Raw genomic sequence first — 25300 nt, forward strand, 5'->3', positions numbered from 1 at the left:
AACCAACTGAGCCGCCCAGGCGTCCCAGGCCTGCCTTTTCTGACCCTCGTGTGGGTCAGCATTGTTCCTGTCCTGAAACACGCTCAGTACGTAGCCATTCATGAGTACATTGAACGGGTGAGTTTATTTATTCCTTCGCTTGACAGAGATTGATAGGACACAGGTTCTACTGCAGAGCCTGCTGGAGTGTGTGTCAGGGCAGGAGGGTTTCTCCAGTGGCTCATAAACTCCCCCCAAGAAAGCCAGGGCTTTCTCTGGGCCAGGGCTGCTGGGAGGGGACGGTGGTGCCAGCATCTCCTTTTCCCAAGTGTTTCCTACAGTCCTTTGATCCCAAGATATGGAGCCACTGAGGTTGAGGAAGGAGCCTTCTGTGTATGGAAATGATGCAGACCCGGAAGACTGGTGTTGAGGTCCCAGAGAGGGGGCTTCTCCCGTGTTGTGGAGCCAGATGGGGTCTCTCCCTCCCTCCCCCAGCAGGACCCTGGTCCCTCTAGCTGGAGAGCGGGGAGGAAGCCGTGTGCATCTTGGAACTGGCCAGTCGGGAAGTGCTGGCTAGGGTGGAGGGCCCAGAAATGTTGGTGCAGAGGTTCAGAAAATAAGTTCACCTACTTCTGTTTGCTCAGAGCTGGCCTGAATTTTTAATTGAAGCAAATTAAAACCTCCCAAAAATACTAGTCCACTTTGCAGGCGGTGCGCACACCCCCTTCCTCGTCCGCGCTCCCGCACACTCTGCAGACAAGCCAGGACTGGCCCTGAGAAGTACCTTGCGCAGCCCCCGGCCCAGAGCTCCCTTTCAGAGGGGCCAGGCCCACTTACAGGCGCCTCCCCCGGAAGGCCTACTGGGTCCTGGTCCAGGTAGGGCAGCCTCCCCTGGAGTCCTTTTTTTTTTTTTTTTTTTTTTTAAAGATTTTATTTATTCATGAGAGACATGGCAGAGGGAGAAGCAGGCTCCCTGCAGTCCTTTTAGGATGATTTGCAGAGACGTGAGGCTGGAGCCATTGAGGAGCTCCCTCCATTTCTTGGTGCTTTAATTCTCTGCAGGCGGCTTTAACAGTGTGACAAAGTCCTCTGCACCCCTTGTCCTGTGGGTGCTCTTTCCTTGGTGACCTGGAAGACAAGGGCTGGTATTGGCCCCCAGGGTAGCGGCCAAGGGTGAGGCCATTGCCGCCCCTGGAAGCGTCTGGCCTTAGCTCTGCACCTCACCAGGTGCCAGGATGCACCTGCTTCTGACGCCCTGCCTCGCCCTGGGACTGCTTTGCTACTGACGCTTGTGCACAGATGTCCGCCCGCGAGCACTTGCCTCTCACACCCTGGGCCGGCCCCAGGGATCGACTGGTCCACTCACTCTGGCCTTCCCCCCTCCCCCAGCAAGTGCTTATTGATCGGCTGTCTGGCCTTGGGCTTGCTGGCAGTGCAGGCCTGAGGCATGCAGGCCTGAGGCAGTGGGGAGAAAGGATTCACTTCCTGAAACTGTGACAGCCCTCTGCCACCTTTTTCTGTAGAAATAAGGTAGGATGGGATACACTCGTGTTTGCTTGTGTTTGTATAAGTGAGTTCCAGAGAGACAAACAAATTGGTGGTGGGGGAACAAGATGAGAAGAGCGCAGGAGTCAGGGATGGTATTGAGGCTCTGTTACTTTTTGTTTTAAAAAGATTCCTAACCCCCCGAACATCTTTTGATTCAAAAGTAATAATTAAAAATTCAGATGAGGCTGTAGGGTGTCAGTGGACACAATTGAATGATATATTTTTATTTTATTTTTATTTTTTTTGAATGATATATTTTTAAATGTATTTTTATTTGTTATTCTTTCTTAAATTTTCTTTTTTTTTTTTAAAGATTTTATTTATTTATTCATGAGAGAGAGAGAGAGGCAGAGACACAGGCAAAGGGAGAAGCAGGCTCCATGCAGAGAGCTCAATGTGGGACTCGATCCCGGTACCCCAGGATCACGCCCTGAGCCGAAGGCAGACACTCAACCACTGAGCCACCCAGGTGCCCCTAAATTTTATTTCTTTACGTAAACTCGACCCTCAGGGTGGGGCTTGAACTCACAAGCCTGAGATCAAGAGTGCCCTGCTCCACTCACTGAGCCAGCCAGGCACCCCCGAAACTGAGTGGCGTAGGTGTTGACCTCTGAGACTTCGGAAAGTGGAGAGTTGCTCAGCTTGAAAGCTCTGCCTTTCTTTCTCAATGGGAGGAGGGGCCTCCTAGCTGATGGGTCATTTCACATGGAATGAAGGGTGACATCCTTCCTCCGTGGCCAGGATGCCACAGTGGCTTCTGACCTTCCGCGGTGGGAGGTTCAGCCACAGGACTGTGCTGGGCCTGTGTCTGGGTGTCTGCAGGACTTTGCATCTTCGTGCTCACGAGTCCGCGTGGAGCAGTGGTCGTACAGGGGAAGGCACAGTGGTTTCCATCTAAAAGGTCCGCGTTTATGCCTCATGTCTGTGGCTCACTGTTGAACCCCGGGAAGGGACTTGCCCTTGCCAGGCTGTGGCATGCTCCTCTCCATCCATCGAGGATGAGCCTCATCAATAACTAAACTGGAATGCTGTCACACGCGGTAGTGCCATGTGAACCGTGAAGCATCAAATCCGTGCTGGTTTAACAGAACTGCCCGTGAGTTATTCCAACCCACTTTGTGGCCTCGGAATGCCCTTGGTGATCACAAGAAGAAAGCCTGCATCTCCCTGCCCGTGCGTTGACGACTGGATATTTCCCCAGTGGGCCTCAGAGGGAACGTCAGACGCGGCCCGGCTTGGGAGCGAGCCACGGCGTGTCCTCTCTCGGCCCGTCCTTTGTCATTTGATCATCTCGGACTCTGACTTCTCTGTCCTCCGAAGAAGCATTCCTCAGTTTATTAGTTACTATAATTACTCGCACACTTGTGTTCAATTCCACGACATTTATTGAGCTCTTAAAACGGGCCAGGCTGTTGTGAGGAGGTGGGAGGGTGGACTGTGCGGGTGGATGGGAGCCTGCTCCTGCTGTCCAGCAGCTTATAGTCGGGGGTGGGGAGGGCGGGGACAACTGGCTCAGGCCCGGCTCGGGGGGACGGCTGTGACTGCAGGCCGCAAGTGTCCTACAGTGCCGCTTGGGAGCACCTGCTTTGTGCCACTTGGTGATCATCCCTCAACGCCGTTGGCTCTGTACAGCCCCAAGGGAAAAGCATGATCTCTCTCTTACAGGTGAGGATGCCGAGGCTCAGGTTCAGAGTCTCACCGAGCAGGTGCAGCCTCTCCCGTTCAGGACCTCCCTCTCTTTCCTCAACGGTATTTATTGCCTCTTAGACCTTCCCTGGCTCACCTTCCATCATTTTATTTTTTTTAAAGATTTTATTTTTTTAAGATCTTGAGATCTTAAGAGGGAGAGGGAGAAGCAGACTCCCTGCCGAACAGGTTGCCCGGTGTGGGGCTCCATCCCAGGACCCTGGGATCATGACAGGAGCTGAAGACAGATGTTTCACCGACTGAGCCACCCAGGTGCCCCTAAAGATTTTATTTTCTTAAAGTAATCTCTACACCCAATGTGAGGCTTGAACCCACAACCCTGAGGTCAAGAGTTGCACGCTCTACTGACTGAGCCAGCCAGGCGCCCCCACCCTCGGTCAAGCCCTCTGTCCGTGCGTTGCCCTGTGGCCCCCGGTTCTAGGGCTACCACAACCTACCAGAGGAGCACCACCCAGATCCTCAGCACCCGGACCTCCAGGTCTGTTCTTTCCTGCCACATCCCGTTCCTAGGCCCTGCTCTCTGCCCGGATGCTCCCCCTTGCCCTGCTTCCCCGACATACCCTTTGTCCTGCGGCCCACTATTTTGTGTCCTTCAGATCTTTGCTCCACTGTCCCCTCTACAGAGCGCGTCCTTAACCATGCCACCGCAGTGTTCTCTGTAACGGCCACTTGCCATACCTTATAATCACAAGATCATGTGTCGCTTGTTTGGGGACTGTGAAGGGCCCAAGGGCAAGGACCACGTCAGTTTTTTTCCCTGATGTGCACCCAGAGCTGGTGTAGAGTGAGTGGGTTTTGGCTTACACACCTGGGTGTGCAGGAAATACTGCTTTACAGCATTTTCAAAACCTTTTATGTCAAGCCCCCATCCCCTGAGGCCGGCAGGACTCCCTGACCTCCCTCTCCCCACCCTCCACACCTTGGGGGCAAGACAAAGGGTCAGGGACAGCTTCTGGCCTCTCCCTCCACTTCTGGCCAAGACACTGCATGTCTTGCTAACCCTTTCTTTTTCCTCCTCTGCAACCTCCCTAGGTTTCCTGAGACTTTGACTCTGGGTGAAAAAAAGACAAAAAAGCGGGGCACCTGGGTGGCTCAGTTGGTTAAGCGTCCGCCTCCAGCTCAGGTCATGATCTGGGGTCCTGGGATGGAGACCCACATCAGGCTCCCTGCTCAGTGGGGCACCTGCTTCTCCCTCTGCCTCTGCCGCTCCTCCTTACTTGTGCTCTGTCTCAAATAAATAAAATCTAAAAAAAAAAAAAAAAAGACAAAAAGGCTTATGTTCTATTCATTCTCAAAAAACAACATTCAAAGCAGGCTAGCTGCTCAGGTGGTTGGGGAACAGAGAGGAAGGGCACAGACTTAGGAGTCAAAGTGTCGGTCTAGCCACGAGTTTGCATCTGAGCCGCACGGTGGGCTATGCAGGCTGAGAGAAGCTTGTGGAATAGGCAGTGCCCTCCTGAGATTGGATTTGTTTCAGATCTGAGTCCAGGTTTACCGAGGGACACTGGTTATGATAGGAGAAACCACTGCCGGCCAACAGCGAGAGTAAAGAAGAATGACATTTGTTGAGCACCTGTTCCGTGCCAAGCATTGAACTGGTATTTCATTTTTATTTTAGCCTTTCCAACTCCAGAGTTGGGGCTCTTTCTCAAGCCCTGTTATCTCTCTTGTAAAAATAATGTCTTACTCACCACGAGGCCAACCACAAATGGCGCTGGGTGCTCGGCTCTGGGGAGCAGGGAGAAGGGTTCTAGGCCGGTCTAGGTGGCAATGGGGGGCTGAACCCACACCCTCCCACCTTCCAGAAACTCTTCAGTCTGCCGGGTGAGGATTACAGATGCAAAGACTGGTCCGTTGGCCAAGGAGTGTGAGAATCTATCCTGTTCTGGATCCCTCTGTCTTGGAATTTGCATGATTAGTATCTTCCAGTTGGGCCAGAAGACTTAATTGTCCTTGTAAGTGTAAGATGATTTCCCCTTATTTCATGTGTGGACTGTTATGTTTCACATTTGAAGTCACTCAAGGTCTTTTCGGTACTGTGTCTCTTAAATTTGTAGTCGTAGTGAAGCTGGCTCATATTTATTGAGCATTTACTACGTGCCAGGCACTGTTTCAAGCACTTTACATGGATGAACTCATTTCTTTCAACAACCCCAGGACTGTGAGGCCCAGAAAGGGTAAGTAACTTGCTCAAGATCATGTGACAGTCAGGTGGCAGAGCTGGGCTAGGACCTCAGGCCGCTCCCCTGTGCAGCCTCTAGTAGCAAAGATGGAATTTCTAAAAAAAAAAAAATTTTGCCTGGAAAGCTAGCGGTATATTTCAGTTTGTGCTCATAGCTTGGGAAGTTCAACCATTGTAGGAGGGCATCGGGATATGGTGGTGGGGGCCGCCGGCCCCTATAATGTATAGGGATAAATATAACACAGGAATCCAGAAGCCCCTGGACTTTAATTTTATTTTTAAGATTTTTTTTTTTTTTTTAGATTTTTAAGTAATTTCTACACCCAACATGGGGCTCACATTTACAACCCCAAGATGGACAGTTGAGCCATCCAGGTGCCCCACCCCTGGCTTCAGTTCTTGGCTATGCTGCCTACAGAGCCGTAGACCACAGGCAGATCCCTTCACCTTTCTGAGCCTTTTTCCTGTTGCCTGTCAAATGGGATTGAGACACTCCACCTCAGAGGGTTGTTGTGAGCTGATGAGAGTATGAATATCGAAGCGGTTTGTAACCTGGACAGCACTACCTACATTTGAGGTAATGAAGTCATCATTGTGTTAGCATTAAGATTCAGGAAAGGAGGGCAGCGCCGATGGCCCAGCGGTTTAGCGCCGCCTTAGGCCAGGGTGTGATCCTGGAGACCCGGATAGGGTCCCACATCAGGCTCCCTGCATGGAGCCTGCTTCTCCCTCTGCCTGTGTCTGCCTCTCTGTGTCTTTCATGAATAAATAAATAAATAAAACCTTAAAGAAAAGATTCAGGAAAGGAGAAGCTTTAGAAAAATTTTAAGAACTCAGTTATCTTGGGGCACCTGGGTAGCTCAGTCAGTTAAGCATCCGTCTTTTGTTCAGGTCATGATCTCAGGATCCTGGGAGGGAGACTGCCCTTGTGTGGGCTCTTTGCTCAGTGGGCAGTCTCTATCTCCCTCTGCCTCTGCCCTCCCCCTGCTCATGCTTTCTTTCTCTCAAATAAATAAAATCTTAAAAAGTAAAAGTTTATGGGGCACCTGGGTGGCTCAGTTAAGTGCCTGTCTTCTTTTTTATTTATTTTTTCATTGGAGTTAAATTTGCCAACATATAGCATAACACCCAGTGCTCATCCCATCAAGTGCCCCCCTCAGTGCCCATCACCCAGCCACCCCATCCCCCCACCCACCTCCCTTTCCACTACCTCTTGTTTGTTTCCCAGAGTTAGGTGTCTCTCATGTTCTGTCTCCCTCACTGATATTTCCCACTCCTTTTTTCTCCTTTCCCCTTTATTCCCTTTCACTATTTTTTTTATATTCCCCAAATGAATGAGACCATATACTGTTTGTCTTTCTCCGAATGACTTATTTCACTCAGCATAATACCCTCCAGTTCCAACCACGTTGAAGCAAATGGTGGGTATCTGTCGTTTCTAATGGCTGAGGAATATTCCATCGTATACACAGACCACAGCTTCTTTATCCAGTCATCTTTCGATGGACACTGAGGCTCCTTCCACAGTTTAAGGGCCTGTCTGCTATGCGGGTCATGATCCTGGGGTCCTGGGATGGAGCCCCATGGCAGCCTCGCTGCTCAGCGGGGGAGCCTGCTTCTCCTCCTTCCTGCCGCTCCCCCTGCTTGTGCTCATTGTCTCTCTGTCAAATAAATGAATAAAATCTTAAAAAGAGAATAAGAAAAAAGTTTATTTCAGTAATCTCTACACCCAGTGTGGGTGGAGCTCGAACTCACAACCCCCGAGATCAGGAGTCGCATGCTCTTCTGAGTCAGTCAGGCACCCCAAATAAATAAAGGAAAAAAGATCGAGGAGTTGGCGAGGAGTGACGTAGTAAGAGGGGCAGGGACGGCCCAGGCCTGCTAATAGGCTGGCCATGCCCCCACGGGCTTGCTGCCGGTGCCCTGGTAGTGGTACCACTCATATCTGCCGCCCGCCTGGCCCGGGGCCTGGACCCAGGGCGTCTCCCCGACTCCATCGATCAGGATGCTGAGCTGCCAGCAACAGCTACTCTAAGCTGGAAAGGAACTGATAGAAGGAAATAGTGAGTACCAGGTGGTGTTTCGGGGAGGAGCCGAGAGCTAGGACTGAGGACCAGCCGGTCCCGAGAGCCGCGCCCGCAGAAGCACCGCCGCCGCCTCAGAGGACCCGCACGCCCCCACTCCCGGGCTCGCACAGGTGCACATTGCTCACTTCCGACTTCAGCTCTTGGGCAGGCGAGTCAGCTTGATGGAACCAAGTGGTGTCTGTACCCTCACCTCAAGGGAGTCCCGCGAGGGGCACGGGGCTTCGACCTTGGAGAGATGGTACTCATGGGACGTGACCAAGGTGTAGAGGGTTGGCCAACGTTTGGGCGGCCGCAGATGAGAGACATCCTCTCCATCAGTCTCGTCCCCCACATGCTTGATCCCAAGACAGCGATTCCGGGGAACGGCTGCGAGAGGAGCCCACCCCCACAGGGCTCCTGGCGCATTTGCGAGGACCCCAGAGGATGATAGGCTTGTGTCTCCACATGGGGGTAGTGTGGTGGGATGGCTCCTGGGCTCTTGGACCTACGGGACAGACCTTGCTGGTGCTGTATGTGTCGGGCCAGCGTCCTGGGCCTCAGCATGCAGGGTGGGGGTGCTCACGCCAGGCTGGGCCGAGGAGGAGGGTGCGAGGGGGGCACTCCGGGCTTCTACCTCTGTTGTCACCTTTCCTGTCCCATTCTCCTACACACGTGGCAGCCATCCTTTGTGTAGGCGAGCAGGCCTCTTGTCACGGAAATAAAGACCCCACTGGGAGCACTGTATGGGGGCCTGATGATTACAGGTGCAGGAGAACACAACTGGAAAGGCCTCCCGGAGGCCAGGCTCTCCGAGTGGTAACGCTGAAAGCGGGCGCTGACGTCCGAGGGGATGAGCTGGCGTGAAGCAGCTGGTGGCCGTCAGCATCTCCTCCAGCTCCACCTGCAAGGAGACACGACTCGCAGCATCTGAAGGTCCCTGGAGGGGGATATCGCCCCATCATCCCAGCAACGGGGGGATAAGGGGAGGGGCTTCCAAGGCTACAGCCCAGAGCTGCCCACTCCGGGTGGGGTGAGAGGGTCCGGGAGGCTGGGGGGTCCGGGAAGATGAGGGCCTGTGCTCAGCATGCTCCCCGGCGAGGGCAGGGGCCTCAGACGCAGGAGTCACGTGGGGCTTTTAAGGCAACGGCGTGCAGGGCCCAGTAAGTTTGGCAGGACCCTCCCCAGGTTACTGTCCAGTGGCTACTGCGCAGCTTTGTAGCCCAGAGGCCAGGGGCCAGGGTCATGAGGAGGACCAAGGTGTTGCAGGTAGACCCGAGAGAGTCCTCTGCGATGTTCCCCACTGCGAAAGTCTCCAAGGCTCCCCAGTATCTCTCTGGAGGTGTAAACACTCCTCAAGGTAGAGACTTGGAACCGAGTCACCTGGCTCGGAATATAAAGGTTTGGGACGGTGTCTCTGCTGTCATGAAATAACCACAAACTCAGTGGTTTAAACCACAGATATTTATTATCTCCTGCTTCTGGTTCTGGAGGCTGGAAGTCTGAGATCGAGGTGTCAGCAGGGCTACGTGCCCTCTGCAAATGCGAGAGAAGGACCTGTCCCAGCTTCTGGGGGTTCCTCGGCTTGCGGTGTCCTGACTCCATCCTCCCATGGTGTCCTCCCTGAGGGCACGTCTGTGTCCACATTTCCCCTTTTCATAGCGGCACCAGTCATATTGAAAAAGGGAGCCCACCCTGACCCTGTATGACCTCACCACAAGGTCTCTAACTAGGCGATTTCCATATGAGGAACCCCAGAGGTGCCCGGGATCAGAACTTCAACACATAAGTTTGGTGGGGACATAATTCCATCTGTAACACATGGGTCTCGCACCCCGAGTTCTGGGGCACAGTTCACACGCTCCACTTACACAGCTAGTGACTCACCCTGCGGTCCTGACTCATTCGCTCGGCGCCCTGCGAGAGGGGGAGGCCAAGCACATGTCCTTTGGTGTTAAGAGGTGGAGGGGGGGCAGTTAAATGGCTCGGGCTCCCACAGTCACCTTGTATACACCCCTGATGCCGGATGGGCAGCCTGCTTCCCAGCTGTGACCACGGCAGGGTCACGCATGTCTGTTGTGGGGAGGCCGACCTGAGTATGGACAGGGCCTGGGGCGGCGCAAAGCCAGTGGGTGTTCTCAGACCCGAGGTGCCCTCCTGGTCTCCCCTTGGTGTGGCTTTGAATGTAGAAAATCTTCCTTTGGGGTTGAGCTGAGACCCAGATGAGGGCCGGGGTGGGAGTGTTACACGCTCAAGGTCACGGGGTGAAACCTGCTGCTCACGCAGAGCACCATCACGTCCAGCACCCTGCCTGTCCCCCACACCCCCTCTGCAGTGTGTTTCCCTCTCTGAGCTGTCCACCTTCATCTGCCCCCACATCCTCTTGTCTTCCCAAGGACTCAGGGACCTGGCCTCTCTAGGGCCTTAAGGCATATTAAGGACGTGGCCTCGCGCTAGGGGCCCCGTTTCAGCCAGACACCAGAGGATCAGGGTGGCATCCCGCAGGTCCTTGCAAAGGCCTTTGCCCTTGGAAAAGGAGGTGTGAGCCCAGGGGGTGGAGGGTGGGAGGGGAGGTGTGGACCCTGAGCTAGGGCTGGAAGCACCCGGGAGCCCAGTCCCGCTGCAGGCCGAAGGAGGGGGAGCCGGAGGGCAGGTAATGCGCCAAGGTCGGGTGCGGGGGCGCCCACCGCGGGCAGAAGCAGGCGTCCACGGCGGGAGGGGCGCTGCTCCCGCGCCGGTGAGCTGGTCCGCTGGCCCGAGGGGCTCGCGCCGGGTAGGGGGGTCTCGGGGCTCCCGCGGGGGGGGGGCAGCGAAGTGGGGGAGCCGTCCGGGGATCGTGCGACCGCAGGGCCGCGCTCCCGTCCCCGCCCGGCGTGGGGCGCCCCGGGAAGGGCTGGCGGGGGGGGGGGGCGCGGGGCCGCGCGTGGGGCCGGCGGCCGGGGCGGGGGGAGTCGCGGCCCGCCCGCTGCCATTGTGCGGCCGGCGGCGGAGCTGCGGAGCGAGCGCGAGGAGGTGGAGCCGGCTGCGGCGGGCTGGGCGCCTGCGTCTGTCCGCTCGCGGCCGCCGCTCGCTCGTGGGGCCCGGGGAGCGCGCGGCAGGGCGATGGGGCGCGGCGGCCGGCGCAGGCCCCGCGCGCGCCCGAGCCCCGAGGTAGCGCGGGCCGGGCCGGGCCGGGCCGGGGCGGCGCGGGCGTGGCGGGGCCTCGCGGGGCGCGGGGCGGGCTGCTGACCCGCGCTCCCCCGCAGGGCCCCCCGCGCGGCCCCCGCAGCGCCCCCCTCTTCTCGGCCGGGCCGCGGGCCCCCCAGTGAGCGGCGATGGCCAACGGAGCGATCCCGCCGCCCGGGGGCGCCTCCCCCCTCCCCCAGGTGACGGCCGCGCGGGCGGGGGGGGGGGGGGGCGGGGCGGGGCGCGGGGGGCGGGGGGCGCCCGCGGGGCAGGCGAGCCTCGGGACCCGGGACCCCGGGACCCCCGTCCCCCGAGCGCCTTTGGGATTTCTCGGCGGGCGCCGGCGCCCCGCGGCTGGCCCGGGCCCCCCCGGGAGGGCGCCGCCCCAGCGCTGGGTGGGGGCGCGGGGGCATCGGGCCAGGGTCCTTAGGAGACGCCCGCGAGCCCGCAGGTCCGGGTGCCCTTGGAGGAGCCGCCCCTGAGCCCAGACCTGGAGGAGGACGACGACTTGGGCAAGACCTTGGCTGTGAGCAGGTTCGGGGACCTCATCAGCAAGCCCCCGGCCCGGGACCCCGAGAAGCCCAGCCGCAGCTACAGCGAGCGGGACTTTGAGTGTGGGTAGCCCGGGGCCCCCAGGGTGGCCGCCCTCACCACCATCACCTTCATTGCCACCATCACCGTGCTCACCACCGGCTTGGTCACCCAGTGCCATCTTGTGCTGGACGCTGTGCTGGACGCTGTGCTGGGCCACCATGCCATGTTAAGTCATCCTGCCTCACTCACCCATCGCCTGTCCGCCCTCCAGGGGAGCCGGGCCCCAGACACAGGGGAGACGTAGGCAGAGGACCCGAGGCCCACCTCGGTGACCTTCATCTTCCCCACCATGGCTGTGCCCTAGCTCGGCCGCTCTCTTGTCCCTGCCCCCTCACCTCCCTCACCTCTTCCCCGTACCTCCCCCCGCCCTTGCCGTGTCGTGGCCTCCCACACCCCCCAGGCCCCGTTCACGACTCCGGACTCCCGGTCCCCCCTCTGCCAGGCCTTACCAGTGGCTGGACGTGGACACAGGTGTCAGGGGGAGCCTGGTCCTCCAGGAAGGACTAGGGTGACCTTGTGTGAGGCCCTGAGCTAGAATAAGGCGTGTACCCCCAGGGTGGTGGGGGGCCCCCTTGTGCTGTGGGGACCCCAACCGGCTCTCCTGCACCCCCAGTTCACCGGCACACATCCCACCACACCCACCACCCGCTCTCGGCGCGCCTGCCTCCGCCCCACAAGCTGCGGCGACTGCCCCCCACCTCTGCCCGGCAGACCAGAAGGAAGAGGAAGAAGGAGAGAACCTCGGCTCCCCCCTCCGAGGGGACCCCTCCCATCCAGGAGGAGGGGGGAGCCGGAGTGGAGGAGGAGGAGGAGGACGATGAGGAGGAAGAGGAAGGGGAATCTGAGGCAGAGCCCGCGGAGCCCCCGCCCTCAGGGTCTCCCCAGAAAGCAAAGGTAGGGGTGTGTCCTTGAAAGGGGACTGGCTTCTGGGGGGTGCAGAGAGGACGCAGCAGAGCGGTCTGGGCTGCCTGGGGGTGCGGGGGCTGGGGCGGCCCAGGGACCCAGGGCACCTGCATCTGTCCCCAGTTCTCCATCGGCAGCGATGAGGAGGACAGTCCTGGCCTCTCCGGGAGGGCCGCCTGCGCCAAGCCCCCGGCCTCGGGGGGCCCTGGCTCTGACAAGAGCGCCCCACCGGCAGTCAGGTACTGGCCTCCAGCCGCAGCAGGCCCCAGGCTCCCCGGGGTCCCCGGAGACTGTCCTGGGGAGGAGAGGGGAGGGGACAGGGATGGACCAGGAGGAGAGAGAGGGTGTCCCGGGGGAGGGGGTGGGGGGCAGTAAGATGGGGGCGGGGAGGCGGGGGCGGGGGGGAGCGTCCTTCTCCGCCCAGGAGGACTCCAGGACCCCAAGCTGGGGAAGGGTGAAGGACCCCCCTAACCTGGCCCGTCTCCGCCGTGGTTCCCCATCAAGTCCAAGGCTGCCATGGTGCCTCCTCAGCTCCTCGAGCCCCCGGGCGCGGGTCCCCCGAGTCGCTGGAGAGAAGAGCCGGCCCTGGAGCCCGTCGGCCAGCTACGACCTGCGGGAGCGGCTGTGCCCCGGCAGTGCCCTGGGCAGCCCAGGTGGCCCGGAGCAGCAGGTGCCCACCGACGAGGCGGAGGCCCAGATGCTGGGCTCCGCGGACCTGGACGACATGAAGAGTGAGTGACACCCTGTGGCGACCCCCATGGCCCACCCCTTTGGGCGCCCCTCCCGGGAGGGGCCTTGGAGAAGCTCTGTGCTCTCCCCAACCCAGCGCTGAGTCCCCTCGGCCGTATCCCCATCTGCTGGCATATGGCCAGGGAACGGGGAGCTCACTACCTCACCAAGCCGTCTCTCTGGCTGCCAGAGTTGAGATTTCACTTCGTGACACCTCTGCCCTTCTGTCCTGATTCTGTCCTCTGAGTCACCCCCTGAATAAGGCAACCCCCTCCTTCCACGTGACATTTGGGGACATTATATCCCCCACCCCCAAGGCTTCTCTTCTCAGGGCAAACTCTTCTTTGTCTTCTTCATGCCAGCCCCCTGAGGGTGAGCCACTCTTCCAGGTCCTGCTTCTCCCTACATTCGGGGGGGCGGGGGAACCCTGCTTCTCACACCACCCTCGGCCGGGCCTGGCTGTGATCTCGGCACATTCCTTCCATCTTATCAGCGCCCTGGTTTCTGTACCACCTGTCATCACCCACGGGGCTTGGTGCCCAGGCCGGGGGCATCACTGACCCCACCTCCCTCCCCCTTGGAAGCATGGCGTGTGGGCGGGGGTTGGTGGGGAGGGCTTGGAGCTCAGTACGTCATGGAAAGTTGCCAGGGCCTGAGGACAGGGACAGGAACAATCCGATGGCAGCAGTGGGGGGGGGGGTGGTCAAGGGGGAGGGCGTGTTTACAGACTCAGGGTGGGGGCTGGAAGCAGCAGGGAGCAGGCCTGGGGCTGTGGGAGGTCAGGAGGCTCTGGTTGAACAAAGACCACTGGTCCAGGCTGCCACCCTTTAGGAGAGCCAGGGCTCTGGGAGACAGCGGGCAGGGGCCAGGGCTCGGCCGCTGGGAGAATGATGAGCTTGGTGGAGGAGGCCGCAGAGCCCAACAGGCCGCCGGGCCCTGGGCCTGGGGAGGCCGAGGGTCGGGGCCCTTGGATGGCCCCAGCCCCCAGCACGCGAGACTCTCTGGCCTCAGAGGACTTGGAGATGTTGGTGCTGGACCTTGAGGACGGTGACCTGTGGGAACCCCCCCAGGGCCAGCTGAGCCCCGTGGCAGGGGGACCAGCTTGTGAGTAGCAGGGCAGCTGGCCTTTCCGCAGCTGCTGGCCTGGACGGGCAGGCAGGGAGGAGGGGACGGAGCGCTGCCTGAGCCTGCCCGTTGTGTATCTGCGCGGGCGACGTGGGCGCTGAGAGCGGGCACCGGGCAAGTGCTGGGGGCCTGGTGACTCGATGGAGGTGGTGGCCCCAGAGCGAGAGGCGGGGGCCGTGGGGCAGGGCAGGCAGCGGGGGCCGTGGGCTGAGTTGGGGTTTGCCTTTTGACAGCGGCTTGGCCAGTGGCCTCTGACGTGGCCATGCTGGACCCCGTGGTTGTGTAGACGTGGCCTCTGGCTGGGCAGAGCAGGGGGCTGGCGGGGTCGGCCGTGCCCCTGAGGCCCCCAGCCGGACCCCTGGGACCAGCCCCCCGCCTTGCCTGCAGGTCACCGGCTGGAGGACAACCCTGGCGTGCGGCGGCACCTAGTGAAGAAGCCGTCTCGGACGCAGGGCGGCAGGGGCAGCCCCGGTGGCCTGGCCCCCGTCCTGCGCAGGAAGAAGAAGAAGAAGCAGCTGGATCGGAGGCCTCACGAGGTACAGGAGGCTGGGGTGGCCCGGGCCCCTCTCCCCTGTCCTCCCCAGAGGCTCCCTTCCCCCCGCTGGAGGCCGCTGACGGCCGGCTGCACCCCCCCCCCCCCCGGGCGCCCAGACCCTCACCCTGGCGCCCTGGCCCTAGGTGTTTGTGGAGCTGAATGAGCTGACGCTGGACCGCAGCCAGGAGCCCCACTGGCGGGAGACGGCGCGCTGGATCAAGTTTGAGGAGGACGTGGAGGAGGAGACGGAGCGCTGGGGGAAGCCCCACGTGGCCTCGCTCTCGTTCCGCAGCCTCCTGGAGCTCAGGAGGACCATCGCCCACGGTAGGACCATCGCCCTGCGGGCCGGCGCCGGGCCCTGCCGCCTTCACAGCCCGCGGCGTTGGCCGCAGCAGCCCGGGCAGCCCTGGGACCTCCCCACCCCCCCCCGGGTCCCGCGCCCGGGCCGGCCTGGCACGTCGGCTGCCTGCGTGGCCGTAGGCTCCGGGCGCGGGGCTGTGCCGCGGGGACCCCCACAGCACCTGGCCAGAGGAGGCCCCAGGCCACGTGCCGCAAACTAACAAGGGACCCCCCTCCTTGGGTTTGGGGGGTGCCGCGCCCTTGCTCTTGTGCCCCTTCGCACATCCCCCCCCCCCCGCCCGTGTGGCTCGGCTGTGCCGCGTGGCGCTGCGTGTCTGCCCGTGCACGTCGGGCGCTTGGCTCCTCCGGCCTGTTTGCCTGCCCTCGGGGAGCAGGGCAGCTGGGGTGGCTGCTCCCCTCTGATGGGACCGCCCCCCCGCTGTGCCCCCAGGAGCCGCCCTCCTGGACCTGGAGCAGACCACCCTGCCGGGGATCGCGCACCTCGTGGTGGAGACCATGATCGTGTCTGACCAGATCCGTCCGGAGGACAGGGCCAGCGTCCTGCGCACCCTCCTACTGAAACACAGGTGCCGGGGCGGGGGCGGGGGGGCTGGGAGGGGCCTTCCGGGAGCACAGTCTCCCGTGGGGCCTTCTAGCCTCAGCCTGAATGACCCAAGCCACGGGGATCTCCCTCCTCGCGCGCGTTTGGACAGCACCAGCCAGTAGACGGTTCCTCCTTTTTTTTTTTTTTTTTTTTTTTTAGACGGTTCCTCCTTACACGGGGGCGGGGCGGGCCGGGGGGAGAGGCCCTGACCCTCCACCGCTCAGCCCCCAGGCTGCCTTACTTGCAGCTGACTTACTTAAGGCCTATTTCTAGTTCAGGGCAAGCCAGGGACTCAAATCCAAGTGCCCTGCCAAGTATGACAGATACCTAAAAAAAAAAAAAAACAACAAAAACCAAAAAAACACCTCTCTCCCTAACCTGCCTCGCCCCCTCTGCCCTCTTCACAGCCATCCCAATGATGACAAGGACAGCGGCTTCTTTCCCCGCAACCCCTCCAGCTCCAGCGTGAACTCGGTCCTGGGGAATCATCACCCAACCCCCAGCCACGGCCCTGACGGGGCGGTGCCCACCATGTCCGATGACGTCGGGGAGCCAGCCCCACTCTGGCCTCACGACCCCGATGCCAAGGAGGTCAGTCGCCTTGCTCAGACCTGGGCTGGGGAACTGAGGGGGCTTCTGGTTTCACTGGAGGCCACTGATGGCTTCCCTGCGCCGGTCAGGAAGGTCGGGTGCCTGGCACCATACGGGGCACGTGGGGGGATCTGTAGCAGACATGCGTGGAGGCCCCTGCCCTAAAGAGATGGAAGGTGTGGATGGGATGATGCAGCAGATCCACGGGACCCGTTTCTACCAGACGGGGCCGGGGTGGTGGGGGGCAGCTTGGAGGAGGCGGCCACAGCCCGCGTGGTCTCCTCCTGACGTGGGGCACATCATCGACGGTCCCTCTCCTGGCCGGGGAGGGAGAAAACGGCACAGGCCCAGGGCTGGAGCAAGGGATGGCAGGGCCTGCCACGGCCTCCGGTCAGGGTCCCAGCCCTATTCCAGTTCTGCGTCCTCAGAAGCCCCTCCACATGCCCGGGGGAGACGGTCACCGGGGAAAAAGTCTGAAGCTGCTGGAGAAGATCCCCGAAGATGCTGAGGCCACTGTTGTGCTCGTGGGTGAGGAGGCAGGGGGCCCCCTCCCCGGGTGCGGGTGCTTCCGCCATGTCTGCGGGTCCTGGGCTCTGGCCTGCAGCTTCTCCTTCCAGCCCCAGCCAGGCCCCCGACGACATGTCCCTCCTGCCTTTCCCGACAGCCCGGCGTGCCCCCACCCCAGCTCGCTCTTTCACGGTCCTCTGCCTGCTTCCCGTCCAGCGTTCCGCTCTCTTGGACTGCTTGCTAGTCCACGTAGCACTTTTGTGAGAATTAAAAAGAAATGCTTCTTCTTGGAGACTGTTAACTTTTCACCTCCTGGTGAATCATAATCAATACGTGAGCGTATACGCGAATAGGGTTTCCTTAGAATGGGGTTTCTTTGTGCAGTGCACAGCCTGCTCAACTGTACGGCGTGGCCACAGGTGTTTTCTCCGGGCCCAGCCTGGACGGATCCTCTTTGCCCAGTGCCCCCCAGCCCCACCCCGTGCCTTACTCTTCCCCCAGGCTGCGTGCCTTTCTTGGAGCAGCCGGCGGCAGCTTTTGTGCGCCTGAATGAGGCTGTGCTCTTGGAATCTGTGCTTGAAGTCCCGGTGCCCGTTCGCTTCCTCTTTGTGATGCTGGGTCCCAGCCACACCAGCACTGACTACCATGAGCTTGGGCGCTCCATCGCCACCCTCATGTCTGACAAGGTGGGTCCTGCAGACCCGGGGCCGGGTTCTCTGGGCCCATTCGCCCCCGGGGCCTCCTCTTGCCCTGTCGCTCACCTGCCCGCCTACACTGGCGCCCATGGGTGCGGGGGCGCGGGAAGCCCTTCTGGGTGGAGGCTGTGCTCTGGGGCAGTGGGAGGGGGAGCTGTTGGCCGAGGGGAGAAGAGGGAGCCCTGGGCTGGGCTGTGGGAAGAGGAGGTGGCTGATGGGGGAGAGAAAGGCCAGGCCCCCAAGTTTGGATGAGACATGAGACTCGACGGGGGCGCTGGCTGTGTTGTCCGTCTCCCCTGCGGCTGCCCCTTGGCCTGGACAGGAAGCTCCCGGAGCTGGGGGGTTGTTGGAAACACTAACTGACCGACCTGTAGGGGTGAGAACTCCAGTCTGGATGGTTCTGGGGGCCCCTGTGGTCGCCCCTGTAGTCGTTGCATCGTGGAAAAGCCTGGAAGCTCCTGGAGGAATAGAAGGCCCTCGGAGGTTCAGGGTTGTGGCCCGTTGCCAGCCGGCAGGGACAGGAGTCAATGTTTTGTTGACAATCGCACTGGATCCGTGTACGTGGCCAGACGTCCACCCTGCCTCTGGCTCTGTGACGGCCCAACGCCTCCTCCCGGAAGCCCTCCAGGGGCTCTCTGGGCGGCTCAGCCCTTGCCTCTCCTGCCCCCCAGCTGTTCCATGAGGCCGCCTACCAGGCAGACGACCGGCAGGACCTCCTGAGCGCCATCAGTGAGTTCCTGGACGGCAGCATCGTGATTCCTCCATCCGAGGTGGAGGGCCGCGACCTGCTGCGCTCCGTGGCCGCCTTCCAGCGCGAGCTGCTGCGGAAGCGGCGGGAGCGGGAACAGACCAAGGTGGAGCTGACCACGCAGGGGAGCTATGTGGCCCCCGGGAAAGGTCAGAGCCTTTGGGGCCCGTACCCCCCGGACCCCACAGCTCATGAGCCCAGGCTGTCCTGACTCCCTAACTCCTGGGTGCCCCCATGGGAGGGACTGAGCCCGGGACTCCCTGGCAGGAGGGGTGGGTGGCCTGTGCTCCAGCGGCCCCTTGTTCCCCCAGAGCTGTCTGTGGAGCTGGGTGGCTCCGAGGCAACCCCCGAAGATGACCCCCTGCTGCGGACTGGCTCGGTGTTCGGGGGGCTCGTGCGGGACGTGAAGCGCCGGTACCCACACTACCCCAGTGACCTGCGAGACGCCCTGCACTCCCAGTGCGTGGCAGCCGTGCTCTTCATCTACTTCGCCGCCCTCAGCCCTGCCATCACCTTCGGGGGGCTGCTAGGTGAGGTGGAGGGGGGGCCAGGGGAGGGGACCCAGTGTCACCTGCAAGTCTGTGGTCACGGGACCTTAGTGATCCCCTCAGGGTGCTGATGGGTGAGTGGGGATAGCCTCCAGCATGACCGTCTCAAAGAGCTGCTGGTCAGGGGATCTAGAAAGTGAGAGGGGGCAGGAAAGGTGCAAGGGGTGGGGGACCTGTGATGACGGGGTGGGGGTGCTGAGGGGGCTGGGCTGGTGGTGAGGGAGCTGGGAGGGATGGGCTGCTCTGTTGGAGTTGGGTCCCCAGGTCAGGGTAAGCTAGATGGAGACGGGGGGCCGGGCCAGGGTGCCCCCGCTGACCCTCGTCTGTGCCAGGGGAGAAGACGGAAGGGCTGATGGGCGTGTCAGAGCTGATCGTGTCCACGGCGGTGCTTGGCGTCCTCTTCTCCCTGCTGGGGGCCCAGCCGCTGCTTGTGGTCGGCTTCTCGGGGCCACTGCTGGTCTTCGAAGAAGCCTTCTTCAAGGTGACCGCCCCCCCCCCGGGATCTCAGGTCCCGTCCCTCGGCCCAGGCGATGGGTCCCTGCGGTCTCTCCCCCGCTCCCCCTGTGGAGCTCACCCCTGTCCCTGCCCGCCCGTCCCCCGGGGCCCAGTGTCCCCCGGGCAGCCCGCTGTGGGTAACCGCACCTCCCTTCTGGCCTCCAGTTTTGCCGATCCCAGGACCTGGAGTACCTCACCGGCCGGGTGTGGGTCGGCCTGTGGCTGGTGGTCTTCGTCCTTGCCCTGGTGGCCGCCGAGGGCAGCTTCCTGGTCCGCTATATCTCACCTTTCACCCAGGAGATCTTCGCCTTCCTCATCTCGCTTATTTTCATCTATGAGACCTTCCACAAGCTCTACAAGGTGGAAGTCCAGAGAGGTCTTAGGGGAGGCGTGGGGGGGTGCTGGGCAGCACCCTGGGGAGGAGAGCGTGGGAGGGGGCGGCATGGAGCCTTGGGAGCAGAGGGTACAAGGAAGAGGGCTCCGCGGGTGTGGGCCTGAGGGGTGGGAGCCCTGGGCAGGTCAGAGCTGAAGGGCAGGGAGTCGCACCAGAGGGTACAGGTTAGAACCCCAGCAGGGCTGCACCATGTGAGGGTGTGGGGCACGGTCAGCGCCATGGGGCTCCTTCTGTAGGGGAGTGTGTCTGTGTGTGCACATGTGTGCATGTGCATGCGTGTGCGCGTGTGATGTAGTTGGATGTCGTGGAATACTGTTGCCTGGTCAGGTACGTGAGGGGTCAGTGCGGCCTCCTCACAACTGTATGAAATCAGGCTGATAAAATTAGGGTCACCTGCCCAGGTGAGTGCTAGAGCAACCTTGTAACCCGTACAGGTGTTCACGGAGCACCCACTGCTGCCATTCTACCCCCCCGAGGGAGCGTTGGAGGCTGGGCTGGAGCTGAACGGGAGTGCCCTGCCCCCCACCGAGGGGCCACCCGGCCCCAGGAACCAGCCCAACACGGCCCTGCTGTCCCTCATCCTCATGCTGGGGACCTTTCTCATTGCCTTCTTCCTGCGGAAGTTCAGGAACAGCCGCTTCCTGGGTGGCAAGGTGCGTGGTGGGGAGCCCCCATCTGGAGTTCTCCAGGTCAACCTGTGGCCCTAAACCAAATTGGTGCAGTCCCTCCCGGTCAGGAGCTCCAAAGAGGTTTAATCAGGCCGGGGTGCCCTCTTGAGCTGGGCGGCACCCCCGTGGGATTTCGAGGGACCAGCTCAGACCCCAGAGAGTTGGGAGTGTGAGTCTCCTGGCCCTCACTTCCACCTTCCGCTCCTTTCCCTCGTGGCCCCCCTCAAGGCTCGCCGCATCATTGGGGATTTTGGCATCCCCATTTCCATTCTGGTGATGGTCCTCGTGGATTACTCCATCACAGACACCTACACCCAGGTGAGCAAGCCCCGCCTCCCTCCCACCTGGCGTCTTGAGAGGGAGGCCACGACACATTCCCGTTGCCGCAGCGGCCACCATCACGGGTGGGATTCAGCTTTTTTAGTGAAGTAGTGACCTGCTGGGGCCCCGCGGGGTGGGTGGGCTGGGGGCAGCTGAGGAGGCCAGCCAGGGATCTACGTCCATGTAGGGCCCTTGGCCGAGATTCCTGGGGCAGGTATGGGGCTGGGGCCCAAATGACAGGCATCCCTGGGGCTCGGGGAGAAAGGATATCATCCTCTGTCCTCTGTCCTTGGGGGGACTTTGGAAGACGGACAGCTAATTTCCTCCAAACCTGTTCACCTTCAGGTTTCCTGGAACGCTGGTACTGGGAACACAGAACTTGGTGGGAGCAGCTGCTCCGTGGGGTCCTTACCCTGGGGAGGCGGTGTCCCTGAACCCTGTCTTCCTTCCCGCCATGCAGAAGCTGACAGTGCCCACGGGGCTCTCGGTGACGTCCCCTCATAAGCGCACGTGGTTCATCCCGCCCCTGGGCAGTGCCCGTCCTTTCCCGCCCTGGATGATGGTGGCAGCTGCCGTCCCCGCCCTCCTGGTCCTCATCCTCATCTTCATGGAGACGCAAATCACTGCGTGAGCGCTGGGGGACCCCGGGCTGGGGCAGGTGGGGGAGGAGCGGGAAGCAGCGGGGTGGTGGCCCGGGCGCACTTGGCCCGGGGCGCGGTTTCCCTGCAGTGCTGTGACGCGGTCTCCGTCTGTCCCCGCCAGCATTTGCAGGGCGGCACTTGGCAGTCCTCGCAACGCTCTGGCAGTGCGTCCTCTCACCCAGTGATGCTCACATGTGTCTCATTTTGGTTAAACCACAATGTGGTGAGACAGAGCATCTGGCTTCGGTGGTGTTTTAAATATCCACACAATGAGGTTTTTAGCTCACATTTGCTTAAATGTGAGAACACCACTTTGGGAACTGGAAAGAGGAAGCTGGCAGATCGTTGGGGGGCGCGCCTCAGTGCCTGTCCTTGCCCTGCGCTGGCCCCAGGGCCGGCCTGGCCTCCCCGCCGCTCACCCCGCTCCCTGGCCTGGCCCCGCAGGCTCATCGTCAGCCAGAAGGCTCGCAGGCTGCTCAAGGGCTCCGGCTTCCACCTGGACCTGCTGCTCATCGGCTCCCTGGGGGGGCTGTGTGGGCTCTTCGGGTTGCCCTGGCTCACGGCTGCCACCGTCCGCTCGGTCACGCACGTGAACGCACTGACTGTTATGCGCACGGCCATCGCGCCCGGCGACAAGCCCCAGATCCAGGAGGTGCGGGAGCAGCGGGTCACCGGAGTGCTCATCGCCAGCCTCGTGGGTGAGGGCACCCACCTCGCCGGGCCCCCGCGCCCCCGTCCACACGTTTGCCTTCTCGTGGTCCCTGTGGCCTTAAATCCGCTCTGTCTCCCAGGCTCGGCTCAGGTCCCTTCTGAGTCTGCAGATGCATCGTGTCCCGTACCCGCTCTGACCCCAACCTGCCCCCGTAACACCCTATGAGCTCTTTACCCCTCTCTGCCAGGCCCGTCCATCCTCATGGGGGCTGTCCGAGGGGTCAGGTAGGTCCGTGTCCCCTCCTCCAGGCCTGTCCATTGTCATGGGGGCTGTGCTGCGCCGGATCCCCTTGGCTGTGCTCTTTGGGATTTTCCTGTACATGGGGGTCACGTCCCTGTCCGGTATCCAGCTCTCCCAGCGTCTGTTGCTTATCCTCATGCCGGCAAAACACCATCCCGAGCAACCCTATGTGACCAAGGTAGGGCCGGGGGCATGGGGGCGAGGAAGGGAGTGATAGGGAGGGGGTCCGAGGGGTTCCTGGGCGGGAGACGGACAGAGTGACCTGCGGAGCCGGGTCCCCCAAGATGTGGGTGGGAGCAGGCCGGGCGCTGTCCCGTGAGACTTGAGGCCCATTCTGCAGGTGAAGACGTGGCGGATGCACCTGTTCACCTGCATCCAGCTGAGCTGCATCGCACTGCTCTGGGTGGTCAAGTCCACGGCGGCCTCACTCGCCTTTCCCTTCCTGCTGCTGCTCACGGTGCCCCTGAGGCGCTGCCTTCTGCCCCGGCTCTTCCAGGACAGGGAGCTGCAGGCGGTAAGGGATGCTGCTTGGGGCCCTGGAGTCAGGGAGGCCTGGGTTCCAGTCTCTGCCGCGCCACCCGCTAGGGGTGTGGCCAGAGCGAGTGATGTAACCTCCCGACAGCTTACCTCCATGGCGTTAATGGGCTGCTGAGGGAGTCTACCTTAGACAATCCTTGGGAGGGTGAAGGACTAGTCCAGGTAAAGCACGGAGTGCGGTGGGTTCGGTGGCAAGTGAGCACGGGACGGCTGTGCAGGCTGTGTCCTGAACAAAAGCACGCAGCCGAGGGACGCGCAGGGGGTCGAATGGCACTGAACCCCTCTGTCCGGAGCCCTGTGTTTGTGAGCTGGAGGAGGGTTTTGAAAAGTCACCCGCCCGAACGTGGTGCACAGAGGCGGCACAGGAGCCAGGAGACGCCGCTGGGAGTACTGATGTGTGGGCGTTGCTGTCACTGTTACTGTCATCAGGTGGTGTCACTGGGGCGGTGACCGGAGGGTTTTGGCCGGAGGGAAGTGCTTGCGGCTGGGGTCTCGTCCTGGCAGCCAGCGAGGCCTGGGCTGCAGGAGGAGTTGCTGGGGGGCAGGGGGGGAGCGCCTCCTCCCCGCCCCTCCCACCCTCTCCTCTCTGCAGCTGGACTCCGAGGATGCCGAGCCCAACTTCGACGAGGACGGCCAGGATGAGTACAACGAGCTACACATGCCCGTGTGACCCCCCCACTGGGGTGCCCCTCAGAGACCCTGACACCTTAGTGATCCACACCCGGGCCCGGGGCCGGCGGGCCCCTCATGACCCAGAGACGTGCGGGAACCACTAACGCCGCGGCCCGCGGACTCTGCCCAGGGCCCTGACCTTGGCGCGCCCGGGCCCTCGCACAGACCAGACCGGCACAGGCTTTGAGCTCATTATAACCACACTCCGTGTCTTGTGTCCGCCTCACTTTCTTGGTTCCACCTCTGGTCGGTCTGGTCATTCTTATCCAACTGGAATTAGAAGAATTCTATGTTCAGGGTCATCAAAACCAGGGAGAGAGGCTCAGGCAAGGACAGAATTCTTGGGGCGGCGGGAAGGGAGGGACTCAAGACCACAGAAGGTCAGAGCTGGACCTTATCATTACCCACCCCCCCCCCCAGCCCTTGCAGGTCCAGCTGGGGAGCGGGGGAGGCTCAAGGTCTGGCTCAAGGTCACCTGCTGCTGATCTACCCCCTGCTGGGATGGGAGGGCACAGGGGAGGGGACAGGGCCAGGTCGCTTTGCCTTCACCTTAGAGAAATCAGTGTCCCAGTGGCTGTGGGGCTATGGGAGGGAATGGAAAATGTTTTCTTTTCTTGATCCCCGGCCTTCTTGAGGAGCAGGGACAGTAGCCCAGTCCCCCAGACGCCAGGGTGGGGCCGGATTTGGGGTCCCTGGCCCATTTTAGTCTCACGGTTTTAGAGTAGCAGCGTGGGGATTCCTGAGGCCACTCCTTGTGCAACAGTCTGTTCTGCCAGAAATAACCTGGGAGGCCTTGAAGAGGGTGCAAAGTGGGAGCCCCTTGCGTCACAGTTGCTAGGCAACCAGTCGCCAAGGGAAGCGGTGGTCCCCGTGTTGCCCCCCGGTGGCCACTGTGCCGCACTGCGGGCCCTGTCGCCTCCGCGCAGGAGTAGCACTGCCATCTGGTGGACCAGCTGGCTCTCTCGGTCCCAGACCCCAGTTCCAGCAAATTCCATGCCTCCTTAGGAGACACAGAGGGGCCAGAGAGGTTCCGGGGAGGTTCCGGGGGGTTCCACGGTGCTGCGGGGCCCTGAGCATCCAGAGCCGGCTTCCCTCGGCCCCACCTGGGCTGGCCCTGCTGCTTTCTTTCTCGATTCCAGTTTCGTCCCTGCTGTTCAGGCCAACAGCTAGAGCCCCGAAGCGGGTCAGCAGGGAGGGGAGAGACCCCTGCGAGGAAAGGGAAGAGATGCGCCCTCCAGAGGTCCCGGGCTGTCATTCAGCTTTCAGCATTCCGTTCCAGCCGTCCCCTGGGTCCCTGGCCCCCCCGGTGGCCTCTGACTCCACCTGGCATTTGGTTGGCTCCCTTGGCCTGTGTGAAGACAAAATCCTTTTTCCTTGACGTTGGCCAAGTCCAGGTGGAACTGCAGAGGAACTGTGCCAGGAGCAAAAGTTGAGGTTAAGCGCAAAAACCTAGAACTCAGACGAGTGCAGAGCAGAGTCTATACGAGATGACAGGGGCCCCACGCCCAGGTGGCCTTGGCCGAGAGGCTTTGTGTGCAAGACTCTGTCCCTTTCCTGAGCCCTGTCAGGTAGCCTGGCTCCACACTGGGCCTTGGTGGCAGCCGGTTTCCCCATTTGGCCTGGGGGATGCTGGGACCCCACAGGAAAGAACCTGCTCCTTCCTGAGCCCCTGAGGGGAGGTGGGGCTCTTCCTTGGACACAGGTTGTCCGTCACCTCTGGCAAATGGCTGAGAATTGGGGGGTGTTGCTCAACTGGGAAGTGAGAAACCAGAGGGTGGGGGCATTTCAAAAGGAATGTGTCTTGGTCCCGGCTGGCGTGTCAGGGTGGCCTTCAGTAAAACTAGGTGCCGGGGCCTCAGAACAGGAGGTGGAAAGATAGAACCAGATCTAACCTCTGGCTAGTAAGCGTGTCACCCAGTGTGGAAGGACGTGAATAAGGCCGGAGAGTCTGGAACCCTGAAGACAACCGCCACTGGCACCCACCTTTACTGCCCCCGAGGGAGGGAAGGCAGGTGCAGGTGCAGGTGCACGCCGGGGTGCCGGGCCCGGGGATTCCTT

General features: G+C 61.3%; 1 protein-coding gene and 1 long non-coding RNA gene across 6 annotated transcripts; one reads left to right on the plus strand and one right to left on the minus strand.

Annotated features, from left to right (window-relative positions):
- Positions 1-6471: 6471 nt before the first annotated feature.
- Positions 6472-13551, minus strand: LOC118353484 (uncharacterized). 2 transcript variants are annotated; one of them, XR_004812548.2, is made up of 5 exons: positions 13033-13551; positions 12614-12856; positions 11428-12436; positions 7488-8383; positions 6472-7077 (listed from the first exon to the last, which is right to left on the minus strand). It is a non-coding gene; the product is annotated as an uncharacterized LOC118353484 (long non-coding RNA). The 2 variants fall into 2 exon arrangements; XR_007409009.1 differs by lacking the exon at positions 13033-13551 and having other exon boundaries at positions 11688-12436; positions 12614-12753.
- Positions 10719-23452, plus strand: SLC4A3 (solute carrier family 4 member 3). Of its 4 annotated transcripts, none has more exons than XM_025441537.3 (22): positions 10719-10844; positions 11096-11258; positions 11852-12132; positions 12265-12380; positions 12646-12872; positions 14383-14531; positions 14674-14854; positions 15321-15456; positions 15881-16064; positions 16493-16592; positions 17073-17257; positions 17938-18163; positions 18326-18544; positions 18895-19043; positions 19223-19417; positions 19886-20104; positions 20348-20437; positions 20901-21067; positions 21526-21779; positions 22042-22211; positions 22374-22547; positions 23163-23452. In XM_025441537.3, exons 1-22 carry the CDS (start codon positions 10794-10796, stop codon positions 23238-23240), a joined length of 3714 nt encoding a protein of 1237 aa, XP_025297322.1. In that variant the 5' UTR covers positions 10719-10793; the 3' UTR covers positions 23241-23452. The 4 variants fall into 4 exon arrangements, with proteins under 4 accessions (XP_025297322.1, XP_025297323.1, XP_035566780.1 ...); XM_025441538.3 differs by having other exon boundaries at positions 12673-12872; XM_035710887.2 differs by lacking the exon at positions 10719-10844 and having other exon boundaries at positions 11118-11403.
- Positions 23453-25300: the final 1848 nt, after the last annotated feature.

Source organism: Canis lupus, chromosome 37 (genome assembly GCF_003254725.2).
Source record: "Canis lupus dingo isolate Sandy chromosome 37, ASM325472v2, whole genome shotgun sequence".
NCBI classification, from domain to species: Eukaryota; Metazoa; Chordata; class Mammalia; order Carnivora; family Canidae; genus Canis; species Canis lupus.